This window comes from Microcaecilia unicolor, chromosome 3 (assembly GCF_901765095.1).
Source record: "Microcaecilia unicolor chromosome 3, aMicUni1.1, whole genome shotgun sequence".
NCBI classification, from domain to species: Eukaryota; Metazoa; Chordata; class Amphibia; order Gymnophiona; family Siphonopidae; genus Microcaecilia; species Microcaecilia unicolor.
The window spans coordinates 211,055,652-211,067,318 of record NC_044033.1 but is presented as its reverse complement, the minus strand read 5'-3'; the positions used below and the strand labels follow the sequence as shown (position 1 = coordinate 211,067,318).

Below are 11,667 nucleotides of genomic sequence, written 5' to 3'. Positions count from 1 at the left end.
TCAGAGATATCCTCATTCCTCCCTAGACCCCACATTTATTATACAGAGACAACAGTAAAGCATAATACTAAACCTAACAGCAATACAACCTTCACACAAGTATCTGTGGTTCCCAAATCCGATTCTCAACAGCCCTACCAAACAGGTCTGGGTTTGAGGGTAACCAACACATGCAAATAAATTCACTGTTTAGATAAAAAAATGCACCACATAAATATTCTTTGTGGCTATATCCTGAAAAGCAGTAGATAGTGTTACAGGGACCAGATTTAAGAGGGTGACCTCCTATATTTCCACCTCAGTAAACTCTAAAGGAACAGTCAATACCTTACAAAATCATCTCACTTGCTCCAATTAGCACTTATGGTAGTAAAATGTTTTCTTCCTGCATTACTCAAAGCCCCAGAAAATGCCTAGCAAAAGTAAGGTGTAGAAACTGGCCCTAGAGGAGAAACTCGGGGGGGGAGAGGCAAGGAGACAATACAGACCAACCTGATCCATCCCACCTTTTACTATGAGCTAATTGGGGCACATTTGTATGGTTGAGGCTCTCCTGCCGGGTCAGGCCTGGAGTGAAATTTGGAATGGTTTAAATCAGGAGTCTTAAAACACTTTTTGCTTAGGACGCAAAGGTGAAGGAAAAGAATCTTTTCATAAACCAAAGTCTTTAGAACAGAAAGCACAGGACATAAGGAAATGTCTTTGGCAGTAGTAGGGCAGGAGTGGGCTTGGAATGAAGATTCTTATTAGTGCTGATGCTTTACAATACTGTAATAAGACGAACACAAACAGGAAGGAAGTTTAAACAGCTGGAAAAATCAGCAAGGATAGTTTCTTTTGTAATTTTTACCATACCCCCCCCCCCAAAAAAAAAAAAAAAAAAAAAATTATACATTTAAAATTTTCTTCTTTCAAACATATTTCCAAAGAACACCAAAAAATCCCATTAAAAGCATATTTTTCCCCCTCATCTTCATAGTACGAGACCTCAAACATACAATCAATTTAATGCCAGTGTGTCTTATTTTTTGCCTTGTCTGTCACAGTCAATGTAATATTTACAAATCCCCATACTCCCTCAAGCACAGCCAGAATCGCACAGCCATGGGGGGAAAGCAAGAGGGCTGATGAAATAACGTACACAACTCAGGATGAATGTATTTAAAGATCCGTTCAGAAAATGGTGGCCAGATGCATGATTTTGGGGACCAGAAAGTTCAAGACTGGAGGGGAACAGGAGCAAGGGAGAAAAAAGAAACCAAACAAAAAAAAATAAAACCCCAAAACAGATTCTTCCATTGTGGCAAAGCAGTAGTAAAATAAATTAATGAAATAAAGGAGTTTCAAGTGCTTTTGCCTCTGCATGTCTGATGCCTCTCCTCAGAGGAGCTGAAGAGGGAACGATCTTCACAGGGCGTCGTGGCTCTCTCTCTCCCATCAATCAAGCAGCTTTGGGCAGGGGGAAGGATTTTGTAAAATACCCTTTCCCCAGGGGTTAGAGGCCTCACAGAAGCCATAAGAGGAAGGCAGCATATTGTTCATGAAAGCTTGAGACCTTCACCATGCGGCTCACATCCTGGAGGTAGTAGAAGCAAGGCGCTGGGCCACTGCTAACGCAAAGGTGGGCCGTTGACTCCAGGGTGGTAGAAGGCACAGTTGTTCTCATACCGACAGTTGCCCTTCATCATGAAATGACGACAAGTAGGGCGGTTTGACATGTCTGCCAGAAAAGAAAGAAAACCCAGATTTACATTAACAATTTAGTGTACAGTTCAACTGTGAAACAAATCTGTATAGCTTCTAGCTCCATGGAAAAGCCAGGTGTCATTCATCTATTAGGGTGCTGAGGCTTTGAAAACTGGTATGAACCTCTTAGTTTTAACACCTACAGAAGGTGACCTCTCCACAAGAAAAACGAAAGCCAAGTGAACAAACAGTGGATCAAAAAAAACTCCTCTCTCAGATGGTGTTCCTGAACAAGGTATTATTCACATCAATAAAAAACGACCCCGAGGTCTTTATTCAAATCAATAAAAAATGACCCAAAGGTCTTTATTCAAATCAATAAAAAACGATCCAAAGGTCTTTATTCATATCAATAAACCGACGACCCAATAAAGACCTTGTTCAAGAACACCATCTGAAACAGTTTTTTTTTACTTCTCTTAGTTTTAAACCAGAATCAAGCTACCCAATTTTCATGTATGCACCACTCGTGTCAGTTTCTGTAGCTTGCAATGTTACAGCAGGAGCCAATCATGTGAGAAACCAAGTTCTCAGTACTGCATCACCCTGTTAAAACACATGGAAAGGGACTGGCTGTTAACAACAGATGCAACCCCCCCCCCCCCCTTTACATCTATGTATTCCTCCTTTGAAGAATTTCAGAGTTACAATTGGCTACATGACTCCTGTTTGATTCAGTTTTACATGCTAAATCAAAGGTCAGCTCTTTGTGCAAAAATGAAAGTCTCTTACCTCCTCCATGACCTCCATGTCCACTTCTGTGTCCCCCGTGTCCTCCATGTCCTCCTCCATGGCCACCATGACCTCCATAGCCACCATGACCTCCGCCATGAATCCCTCCATGGCCTCCATCATGGCCATTGTTAGGACCCCCTCGTCCACCGCTGTGGGGCCCACCTCCACTCCGGCCCCCTCGGCCCCTGTAGTTTGGCTCTCCTCCCCGGCCTCTGCCCCTGTGGAAGGGCCCTCCTCGCATGCCCCCATGGGGGCCACCGCGCATGTTCTCATTTGGCTGCTCCCAGTACCCATCTCGTTGGGGAGGTGGAGGAGGTGGACCTATCATTCGTGGGCCAACAGGGCCCCCGGGACCGCCAGGACCTCCATGTGGCCCTGAAGCAAAAAAATTGAACAGACACACTTAGAAAAATCACTGACCTTATAACTAAAGTAAATTAAACTAGAACAAACAAACAAATATATTACAATTATCTCAAAGACCAATATGGCTTCTAAAACTTCCCCATGCAAAGTCACATCACTCCCAAAATATAAATGGCACCTACAAAACCACTGTTTGTCTGTCACAGGGTGCAGGGGGAAATAAAAATATGATAGCGCAAAACTTTAAAGCACTTACCTGGAAAAGGAGCCCCAGGTCCCCCAGGTGGAAAGTGCTGGATGTTCTTTGGGGCAGGTGGAAATCCATTAGGAAGGGGACCTGGTCCTTGCATGGGGTGGCCCACTGGAAAGAGAGGAATTCTTCTGTTAAATTTTGCAGCCAGATTTCTTTGTTCATTAAAATGTATTCTCTGCAATTGTCTGGCTTTGCGCTATTATCCAAAGGTAGCTACCTTTGCCCTCTCTACACACACACCACTACCCTAGTAAGGGTAACTGTAATGCTCAAAGGTCCCTTAAGCAGCACTTTGTTTCCTAAAACTATCTTTTGTACCCTGAAATGGTGATGCCATAACAGATCTTTGTAAGCCACATTGAGCCTGCAAATAGGTGGGAAAATGTGTGGTACAAGTGCAATAAATAAATAAATAAATAAATAAAATAAATATGGCAGGCTATGCTTGCAAAAGAGAGAGTTCTAAAAAAATTAAAAAATGCTCCCACTAGAATTTGATGAATTTTTTTTAGGACATTCTTAAGTCAGATTTACTTTAGAATGTGCATAAAAGCCATATCAGCACAATGATGCACACCAAGTCTGCTCAGCTAATAGGAGGCACTCTTTTCTCCTAATCCAAATGCTTTTGGCCAGCTCTGGGCTCTTGCTCAATACTACTACTACTACTTATCATTTCTATAGCGCTATTAGATGTACGCAGCGCTGTACACTTGAACATGAAGAGACAGTCCCTGCTCAACAGAACTTACAATCTAATTAGGACAAACAGGACAAATAAGAGATACATCCTTACTATCAAGCACACAGTTGGGCACACTTCTTACCTGGAACAGGGCCCTGTGGCTGGTTCTGTAATGACCCCAACAGCTGTTTGATCTTGTCTGGAAAGTCAGCTTGCTTCATTAGCTCTTCAGGCTTGGCACCAGCCTGCCCTCCCTAGAAAACAGAACCCCCCCCCAAAAAAGGCCATTTAGCCAAGGTCCACACAGTCTGGAATGGAAAACAAAGATGAGCGCACCTCGAATATTATGTTCAATTCTGGTTGCCGCACCTCAAAAAAGATATAGTGGAATTAGAAAAGGTGCAGAGAAGGGCGACAAAAATGATAAAGGGGATGCGACGAGGCTAGGTCTCTTCAGCTTGGAGAAAAGACGGCTGAAGGAAGATATTATAAGAGGGCTATAAAATAATGAGTGGAGTGGAATGGGTAGACGTGAAGCATCTGTTTACGCTTTCCAAAAATACTAGGACTAGGGGGCATGCGATGAAGCTACAAAGTATTAATTTAAAACGAATCGGAGAAAATGGTTCTTCACTCAACGTGTAATTAAACTCTAGAATTCGTTGCCAGAGAATTTTTTTTAAAGGATATTAGCTTAACAGAGTTTAAAAAAGGTTTGGATGGCTTCCTAATGGAAAAGTCCATAGACCACTATTAAAATGGACTTGGGGAAAATCCACTGCTTGTTTCTGGGATAAGCAGCATAAAATGTTTTGTACTTTTTTGGGGATCTTGCCAGGTATTTGTGACCTGGATTGGCCACTGTTGGAAACAGGATGCTGGGCTTGATGGACATTTGGTCTGTCCCACTATAGCAATACTTATGTATGTCTCAGGATATTTCCTGAACCAGCCTACCACCCCTCCCCTTTTGGTAAGGAAGGAAGATAATAGAAAATAAAAAAGGGGACCATGAGACACATTTTCCAGAAAAATTTTTAGTACAACAATGTATCTAGTTACCATAATGGAGGAAAGAATTTCTTGCATGTTCACTGCTGAATTGGGATTCTGGCCAGGCTGGCCTTTTCCTGCAGCCATGCTACCCATGAGATTGGCTAGGACAGGAGGCAGCTTGGCCCCTCCAGCAAGATCAGGCGATTGGGAGGCAGGGCCCTGGTCCATAGTTTCTGGGTAGCAACTGTCATCCATGGAGCTCTCCTAGGTGTGGGGAAAGGAACAGCATTAGCAAAAGGGTGGAAAGGACTGTACAAACCAATAGGAGGGGGAAGGGGAGAGAAACTGGCCATTGCTGCTTGATAATGAGTGCTGTCACATGTTGACGAAGGGACAGGTTAACATTTTTGCTTTGGTTCCATCACTTTTTTCTTGTTTAAATTAGCAATCAGTGGATCATACTGGACACTTCTGGTTAAGCTTTACTCAGTCTGGTTTCTTTTGGTACTTCAATGAGTATACCCACAGCGGACCCATTCCATTAAGACTTATGGAATTTTACTGCCAAGAGGCTACCATAAGAACTAAAATACATATGAAGGATCAAAACATGAGATAAGAGTTGAATGGACTTACCTCATCGAGTGGAATGAGCTTGGGTGGAATGGGCTCATATGTCTCAGGATCAGGTTCGTAGGGACTATCTGGTACACTGGGCAGAGAAATGAAGAGAAAGGATTCTCCTTAACATCACACTACACCCCCATTTCAGACTAAGGAAAGAATTGTTTTTTTTTAAATAATCCCCACCTCATCCCCCAACATGAATCCTAAGGGGCAGATCTTTTAACATCTCCCTCCCTGAGGAAAAGGGCAGTATTCTTTCAAAGAACAACCTGTCTTCCACATACCTTTCCTTGGACAAGAAGAGCTCCTGGAGAATACCCTTCTCCCGGTCGGCCTGCGTAAATTTTTCCTGGCTGCTGCTGCCAGAATCGACCAGAATGGTAGGCAAGTCAATCAGCCTGGGGTACACCCATGGCACCTTCTCTTCCATGGCATCATGGCTTAGTCGGCGGGCTGTCTCAAAAGCCTGTCGGTCCTTCATCATTTCCCGCTTGGCAGCCTCACCAAAGTCTTTGATCTTGTTCACATTGACTGCAAAACAATAATCTGGGGTGTCATTAACCTGCATTAAAGAAAAAATATTTTCTCTGCAACAGACAAGCTGGGAAGCCAACTGGATCCTATGATGCAAAGGATTTTTTTTTTTTTTTATAGCTGTAAAGGACTCAAATACAAGCAGATGCACACCACCACCTTCTCCTACATAAGCACGCAATTATGGAATGCATTGCCTACAGACCTAAGAACAATCGAAGAAACAACTGTTTTCCGCAAATCTCTGAAGACTTATCTCTTCAACAAGGCCTACAATGAGAACCGATAGCCACACTAGTCCCTCTCACCAACCCACTCAGTTAAGAAAGCCCACCTCCTATAATTACCCTAACCACTCCCTTCCTTCTTCCCTCACTTAATTTCTACACAATACTAAATGTATCTGCTATCCTGTAATGACAATGTTTACATACTATGTAAGCCACATTGAGCCTGCAAATAGGTGGGATAATGTGGGATACAAATGCAATAAATAAATAAATAAATGTCTGCAGCAAATGCCGTAAAGGATCATTTTCAGGTATAGCATTACTGGGGACTACTCAGGAGCACTGAGAACTGCACGCAGTGACTAGCTGAATACTAAGAGGACAGCATCTATTCATGTAAAAACAAAGCAAGTCTCTTTGGTCCAGACCAGACTTAATAGAAACATGCTAAGACCATTTGCTACTACATCAAGGTCATTCCAGAGATAAGGAGAAGTCCTAATATAGAAAAAATCCTCATGATCACATATATCTCCCATATCTTGTCTTGCTCCCATCCCCATGTGCTGGTGATGGCACCACTGATTGTGGGCCAAGAGTTAGCCACAGCGTAGTCAGGAGTATATTAACAGTAGTGTGTTTCAGGAACACTTCTGGGTTCTGTACCCAGCGGTGATTTTGTTGTTAATGCTCACAAGGACAACATTTGCAGGAGAAATATGCACAAAGTACCACAGCTGAGGTCTGGTTAAGGGGCTTTCATGGCGCAAGGTGTCAGAAGTCACTCACCCCTCTCTGTCTCATCTAGTTCAAAGTAAAAGTATTCCCGGAGTTTGCTTTCTTCAGGCCATGATACAGTCTTCTTTTTCTTCCCCTTCTTGGTGAGCTGAGAGGCATCAGCAGGACTCTCTGTGGGCTTAGCTTCCAAAGCAGAGCTTGGCTCTGCTGCGGCTGCAGGAACAGAGGGATAGGGATGGAGAGGGAGGGGAGAAGAGGCATATTATCATCACATCCACAGTTTGTGTTCCTTTTTTAACTCCCTCCCCCCTCTGGCTCACCAGGGAACCAAACATAAATGATCTCCTTATTCGTGCCCCATATGGTTATCAGTATGCCATTGCATAGTCATTCTCCTTAATCTTTTCTTTCTGGATCTCATCTGGACAGATGCTAGGTGCTGCTGTAACAGGCGGTGCTTTGCTCTTTCTGTCTCTAGGGCCGAGCATATAGTACTCCCAATTGCCACGGTTGGCTCAAATAGCAGAATTCAAACCAGGAACAGAATGCAGGCTTAGGCATTTATTTTAGAAAGCTCCTGTATTGTCTAGTAACTCACCTATCTCCATGGGCTCTGCTACTTCTACAGCTGGGACTGGTGTGCCAGGTCGATCCACTTCCAAGGGCTCTGCAGATGGGGCAGGCTCTGGTGATGGTAGTTTAGGAGTAACTCCATCAGTAGAAGTCTTCACTTCAAAAGGGCTTGACTGTGAGGATAGGAAAAAGAACAAGCAGTCAGCAGCTGTGAGCAACCAAGATCTTAATAATAATAATAAAAAAAAAAAGTTCTCGAGTAGTTAAAGCACCATGCCACCTAGCTCTCATACAGAAATGAACGAACAGTGTCATTCACAAAAGGCAATACTCCCACAGCACTCGATAAGCTCTTTCTTCTCAGCTTCTCACCTTGGTTGAAGTAGGTGACATGACTTTCTTTTTCTTCTTTATCTTGATACCAGGGACCGGGGCAGAATTCAGTGCATCCAAAAAGCCCAAGCTTTCCATGGCTGCAGGAAACAGGGATATGCACATCACATTACAAGTGGGCCATAAGACTTTAACATATGACATGACCATCAACCCCATTCTATTTGGTAGGAGAGCATATAGAGCAGGGGCGTATCTGGACTTCGCCGTTAGGGGGGTCCAGAGCCGAGGTGATGGGGCATATTTTAGCCACCCCCCGGCACCACCGCCGACCACCCCCCCCCCCCACCGCTGCCATTGCCGACACCCCCCACCGCCGCCAGAACCACCTCCAACAACTGTGGCCCGCCCGCCGACAAACCCCCGCCCGCTGTCGCCCACCTTTGCTGGCGGGGGACCCCAACCCCCACCAGCCGAAGTTTTCTTGCTTCGTTTGGTTTCTGAGTCTGTCTGATGTCTTGCACGTACAACGTGTAGGACATTAGACTCACAGAAACAGAACGAAGCCCTGCAGATCGCAAGGCTTCATTCTGTTTCTGTGAGTCTGATGTCCTGCATGTTGTGTACGTGCAGGACGTCAGACAGACTCAGAAACCAAATGAAGCAAAAAGACTTCGGCTGGCGGGGGTTGGGGTCCCCCGCCAGCAAAGGTAGCAGATGGCGACGGCAGGTTGACGGCGGGGGGTTGAGGGTTGTTGGCAGGGGGGGTCCAGGGCCAAATCTACGGGGGCCATGGCCCCATAGCAGCTACGCCCCTGATATAGAGTAGGCAAAATGAGGAAAATAAGAAAATGAAAGTATTGTGGAGAACAGTCCAAGAAAGATGGTTTTTTTTTTTTTTTTTTTACATGGGATCACTTTCACCACATGGCTTTAATGCAGAAATAGAATTCAGTCATTTCTTGTGAATTTATGTTTCAACAATTTTTATTATTATTGATGACAAACAATATAATAATTGAGCAATTATCCAGCAGAATCTCAAATCCATCCACCACACATATCTGAAGTGCTCCTGCAATATACACAATGTCATCCTGTCATAATACTCCCCTTACAGGAAGGAACTCGCATAGTGTCAACAAGTACAATCTATACCCATCTAGAGAGCAAGATTCCAAAGATAATCAACATTAAGGTGCCCTACAACAAAGTCCCTCCTTCCCTCTCAAAACCCCCCAACCCACTCTGTAACTTCCCCCCTCCCCCCCCCCACCCTAACCTTCTCTCCCCATCCCCCCAACCTCCCCCCCCCCCCTTTCCCAACCTGAAGGATCTTTACCAAATCAACATAGGAAGTTCACCCTGCATTAAGAAGTAAACTCCGGCCTCTCGGGCTTAGGATGCGTAAGTAGGGACCCCAGAGGGCCAGAAACGCAATTCTCTTTCTCTGTGAGAATCTAATCTCGCCAGCCTCCCAGGAAACCAGCTGATGCAACTGGTTCCTCCAATGCCAGTATGCTGGGGGGTCTTTAACCGTCCAGTACTGTAGAATACATTTCCTAGCCAGTAAACACATCTTACGAAGTAACAGTACTTCAAAACGATTCTGCCCTCGAAAGGACTCCGGCAGATCTAAGATTAATTATTTCTTGTGAATTTATTATATCCTACATATTCCCAGTATTCTTATTCATAGTTTATTAGTATATGATGTAACCACCTTTTTATAGATTATAGCCAGACATATTATAACCAATTTTAATAGACTGATTCTTATACAGTTTATCTGGTTCACAGCTTTTCACATCCTACCAATTTACATTTTTTTGAATGTGCATCAAATGCAATGTCACTACCTTACACCCGGGTTTTACATATGCAAGTTCCTCATACATTATGTAGTGATATAAGGTGTCTGCTTTTGACGAGCTGTTTGTTTGATGTTCTGCGACGGCATCTCCAGTGCTTTCTCTTTAGATACACTGTGTACTGAGGTAATGAAATCCCCCTGGTTCAGTATGCTTATTGTAGTTATTTATTTTATTGCATTTGTATCCCACATTTTCCCACCTATTTGCGGGCTCAGTGTGGCTTACAATACATTGTAAATAATGGAAATACGATTTGTTACAATTCAGTTATGGATTACATTGTGAGAATTTAAGCGAAAGCAGAGTCAAGGTATCGTTAGGGAATAGGACAAGGGAAAAAAACAATGGAACAATGGAAAGAGACAACGGGAAATTAATAGGGTAATAGAACCTTAGTTACCCTTTTTAAAAGTCCCTTGCAGCTTTATGTTTAGATTTTATACATTTATCAGCACCTGTACATATGCAATTGTTATCGGTATTATCAAATGCCTTTACCGGGTTTAACACTATGGCTACTGTAACCAGCTGTGGTTTTTACTCTTAGTTTCACTGTTTTTTTTATTTGTACCTTAGTTTGACTCCTGGTCCCTTACCGGTTTTTGATTTGTATTACAGTTTGTACTTATGAGTTTTTCTTCTTTTTTTATATTGATTCTACACACCCTTTGTGCTCAGTAAAGATTCTACACATCCCTTTACATGTTTTAGTTTACTGTGCAGCCACCCTTTGTAAGGATTCAGTTTAAGTTTTTTTGTTTCCCTGTCCCATTAGTACATGGTGCGGTTAAAGCTCTGCTTAATCAATTCAATCTACGTGTCTCTCCTTCCCTTCCACCAGTTCATAGTTAAGCCAAGTCCAGTTTTCTTTGTGCACCAGAGATGCTGCTTTCTGCTTGATACTAGTCTAAAGGTATGTGTTTTACACTGTTACAATGTTTTTGTTTTTTTTTAATATTAATCAACAAGTGTGATCTTCAGCCTATATTATCCATATTTCTTTTACTTTTATATTTTGACAAATGTGTTTTGCATATAATTTTAGCACCCGTGTGACTTTTGTTCATTAGCAAGCTGTATATAGTACATGCATTTTTGATGTACCTGATATATATAAAGTACTAATAAGATATATCATCAAAAATGCATGTACTATATACAGCTTGCTAATGAACAAAAGTCACACGTATATGACTTCTATTTATATGTTTTTATGGCTTTCTACCTACTTTTCGCATTTCTAGTGATTCACTTCTATGTTTTACACAATTATACTTGTGACCCCTGAGGCTGGTGGCTGTGCCCACCGAAACAAGGTCCTTGTCAGGTCCGATTTCACTGGTGCTTTCAATAAAGATTTGAAGACCTCATTCCCTACGGCTGTACATCCTTTGTTACCACATTCGTTGCCAGAGTATGTGGTAAAGGCGGTTAGCTTAGCGGGGTTTTAAAAAGGTCTGGATGGCTTCCTACAGGAAAAGTCCATAGACCATTATTAAACTGACATGGGGAAAATCCACTGCTTATTTCTGGGATAAGCAGCATAAAATGTATTGAACTTGTTTGGGATCTTGCCAGGTATTTGTGACCTGGATTGGCCACTGTCGGAAACAGGATGCTGGGCTTGATGGACCATTGGTCTGTCCCAGTATGGCAATACTTGGCTCCCAAGCTACACACTCAAGGTAGCAGAAAATATAAGCTAAATGAGCACATGGAAGTACTGGGAACAGCACATATGCAACAGTACTTACGTTGGGGTGGAATGATCTTCACTTTGATCTCCTTGGTGGTGTTTGGGGTAGTGTTCAGTGGTTTGTACTTCTTCTCTGCCGGCGGTGCTTCTGAGGGTCCTGATGCCGAACTGTAGGCATTAAAATAAAGACTACTGAGTTTCCTCAGTTCACCACATAACCTATCCACCCCTTCCTGTCTTCCTCACTCCATTCCGGTATAAGGCCACTTTATCAACAAAAT

General features: G+C 43.1%; 1 protein-coding gene across 1 annotated transcript in view; it reads right to left on the bottom strand.

Moving 5' to 3' along the window:
* Positions 1-884: 884 nt before the first annotated feature.
* PPP1R10 (protein phosphatase 1 regulatory subunit 10) overlaps positions 885-11,667 on the bottom strand; it is a 35,463-nt gene continuing 24,680 nt past the window's right edge. The window contains exons 10-20 of the mRNA XM_030197380.1: positions 11,445-11,554; positions 7,856-7,956; positions 7,509-7,656; positions 6,962-7,123; positions 5,693-5,939; positions 5,418-5,493; positions 4,848-5,045; positions 3,928-4,039; positions 3,104-3,208; positions 2,479-2,856; positions 885-1,720 (exon numbers count right to left, since the gene is read on the bottom strand). Of these exons, the coding sequence (XP_030053240.1) occupies positions 1,611-1,720; positions 2,479-2,856; positions 3,104-3,208; positions 3,928-4,039; positions 4,848-5,045; positions 5,418-5,493; positions 5,693-5,939; positions 6,962-7,123; positions 7,509-7,656; positions 7,856-7,956; positions 11,445-11,554 (1,747 nt within the window). The 3' untranslated portion in view covers positions 885-1,610. The remainder of the gene's footprint in view (positions 1,721-2,478; positions 2,857-3,103; positions 3,209-3,927; positions 4,040-4,847; positions 5,046-5,417; positions 5,494-5,692; positions 5,940-6,961; positions 7,124-7,508; positions 7,657-7,855; positions 7,957-11,444; positions 11,555-11,667) is intronic.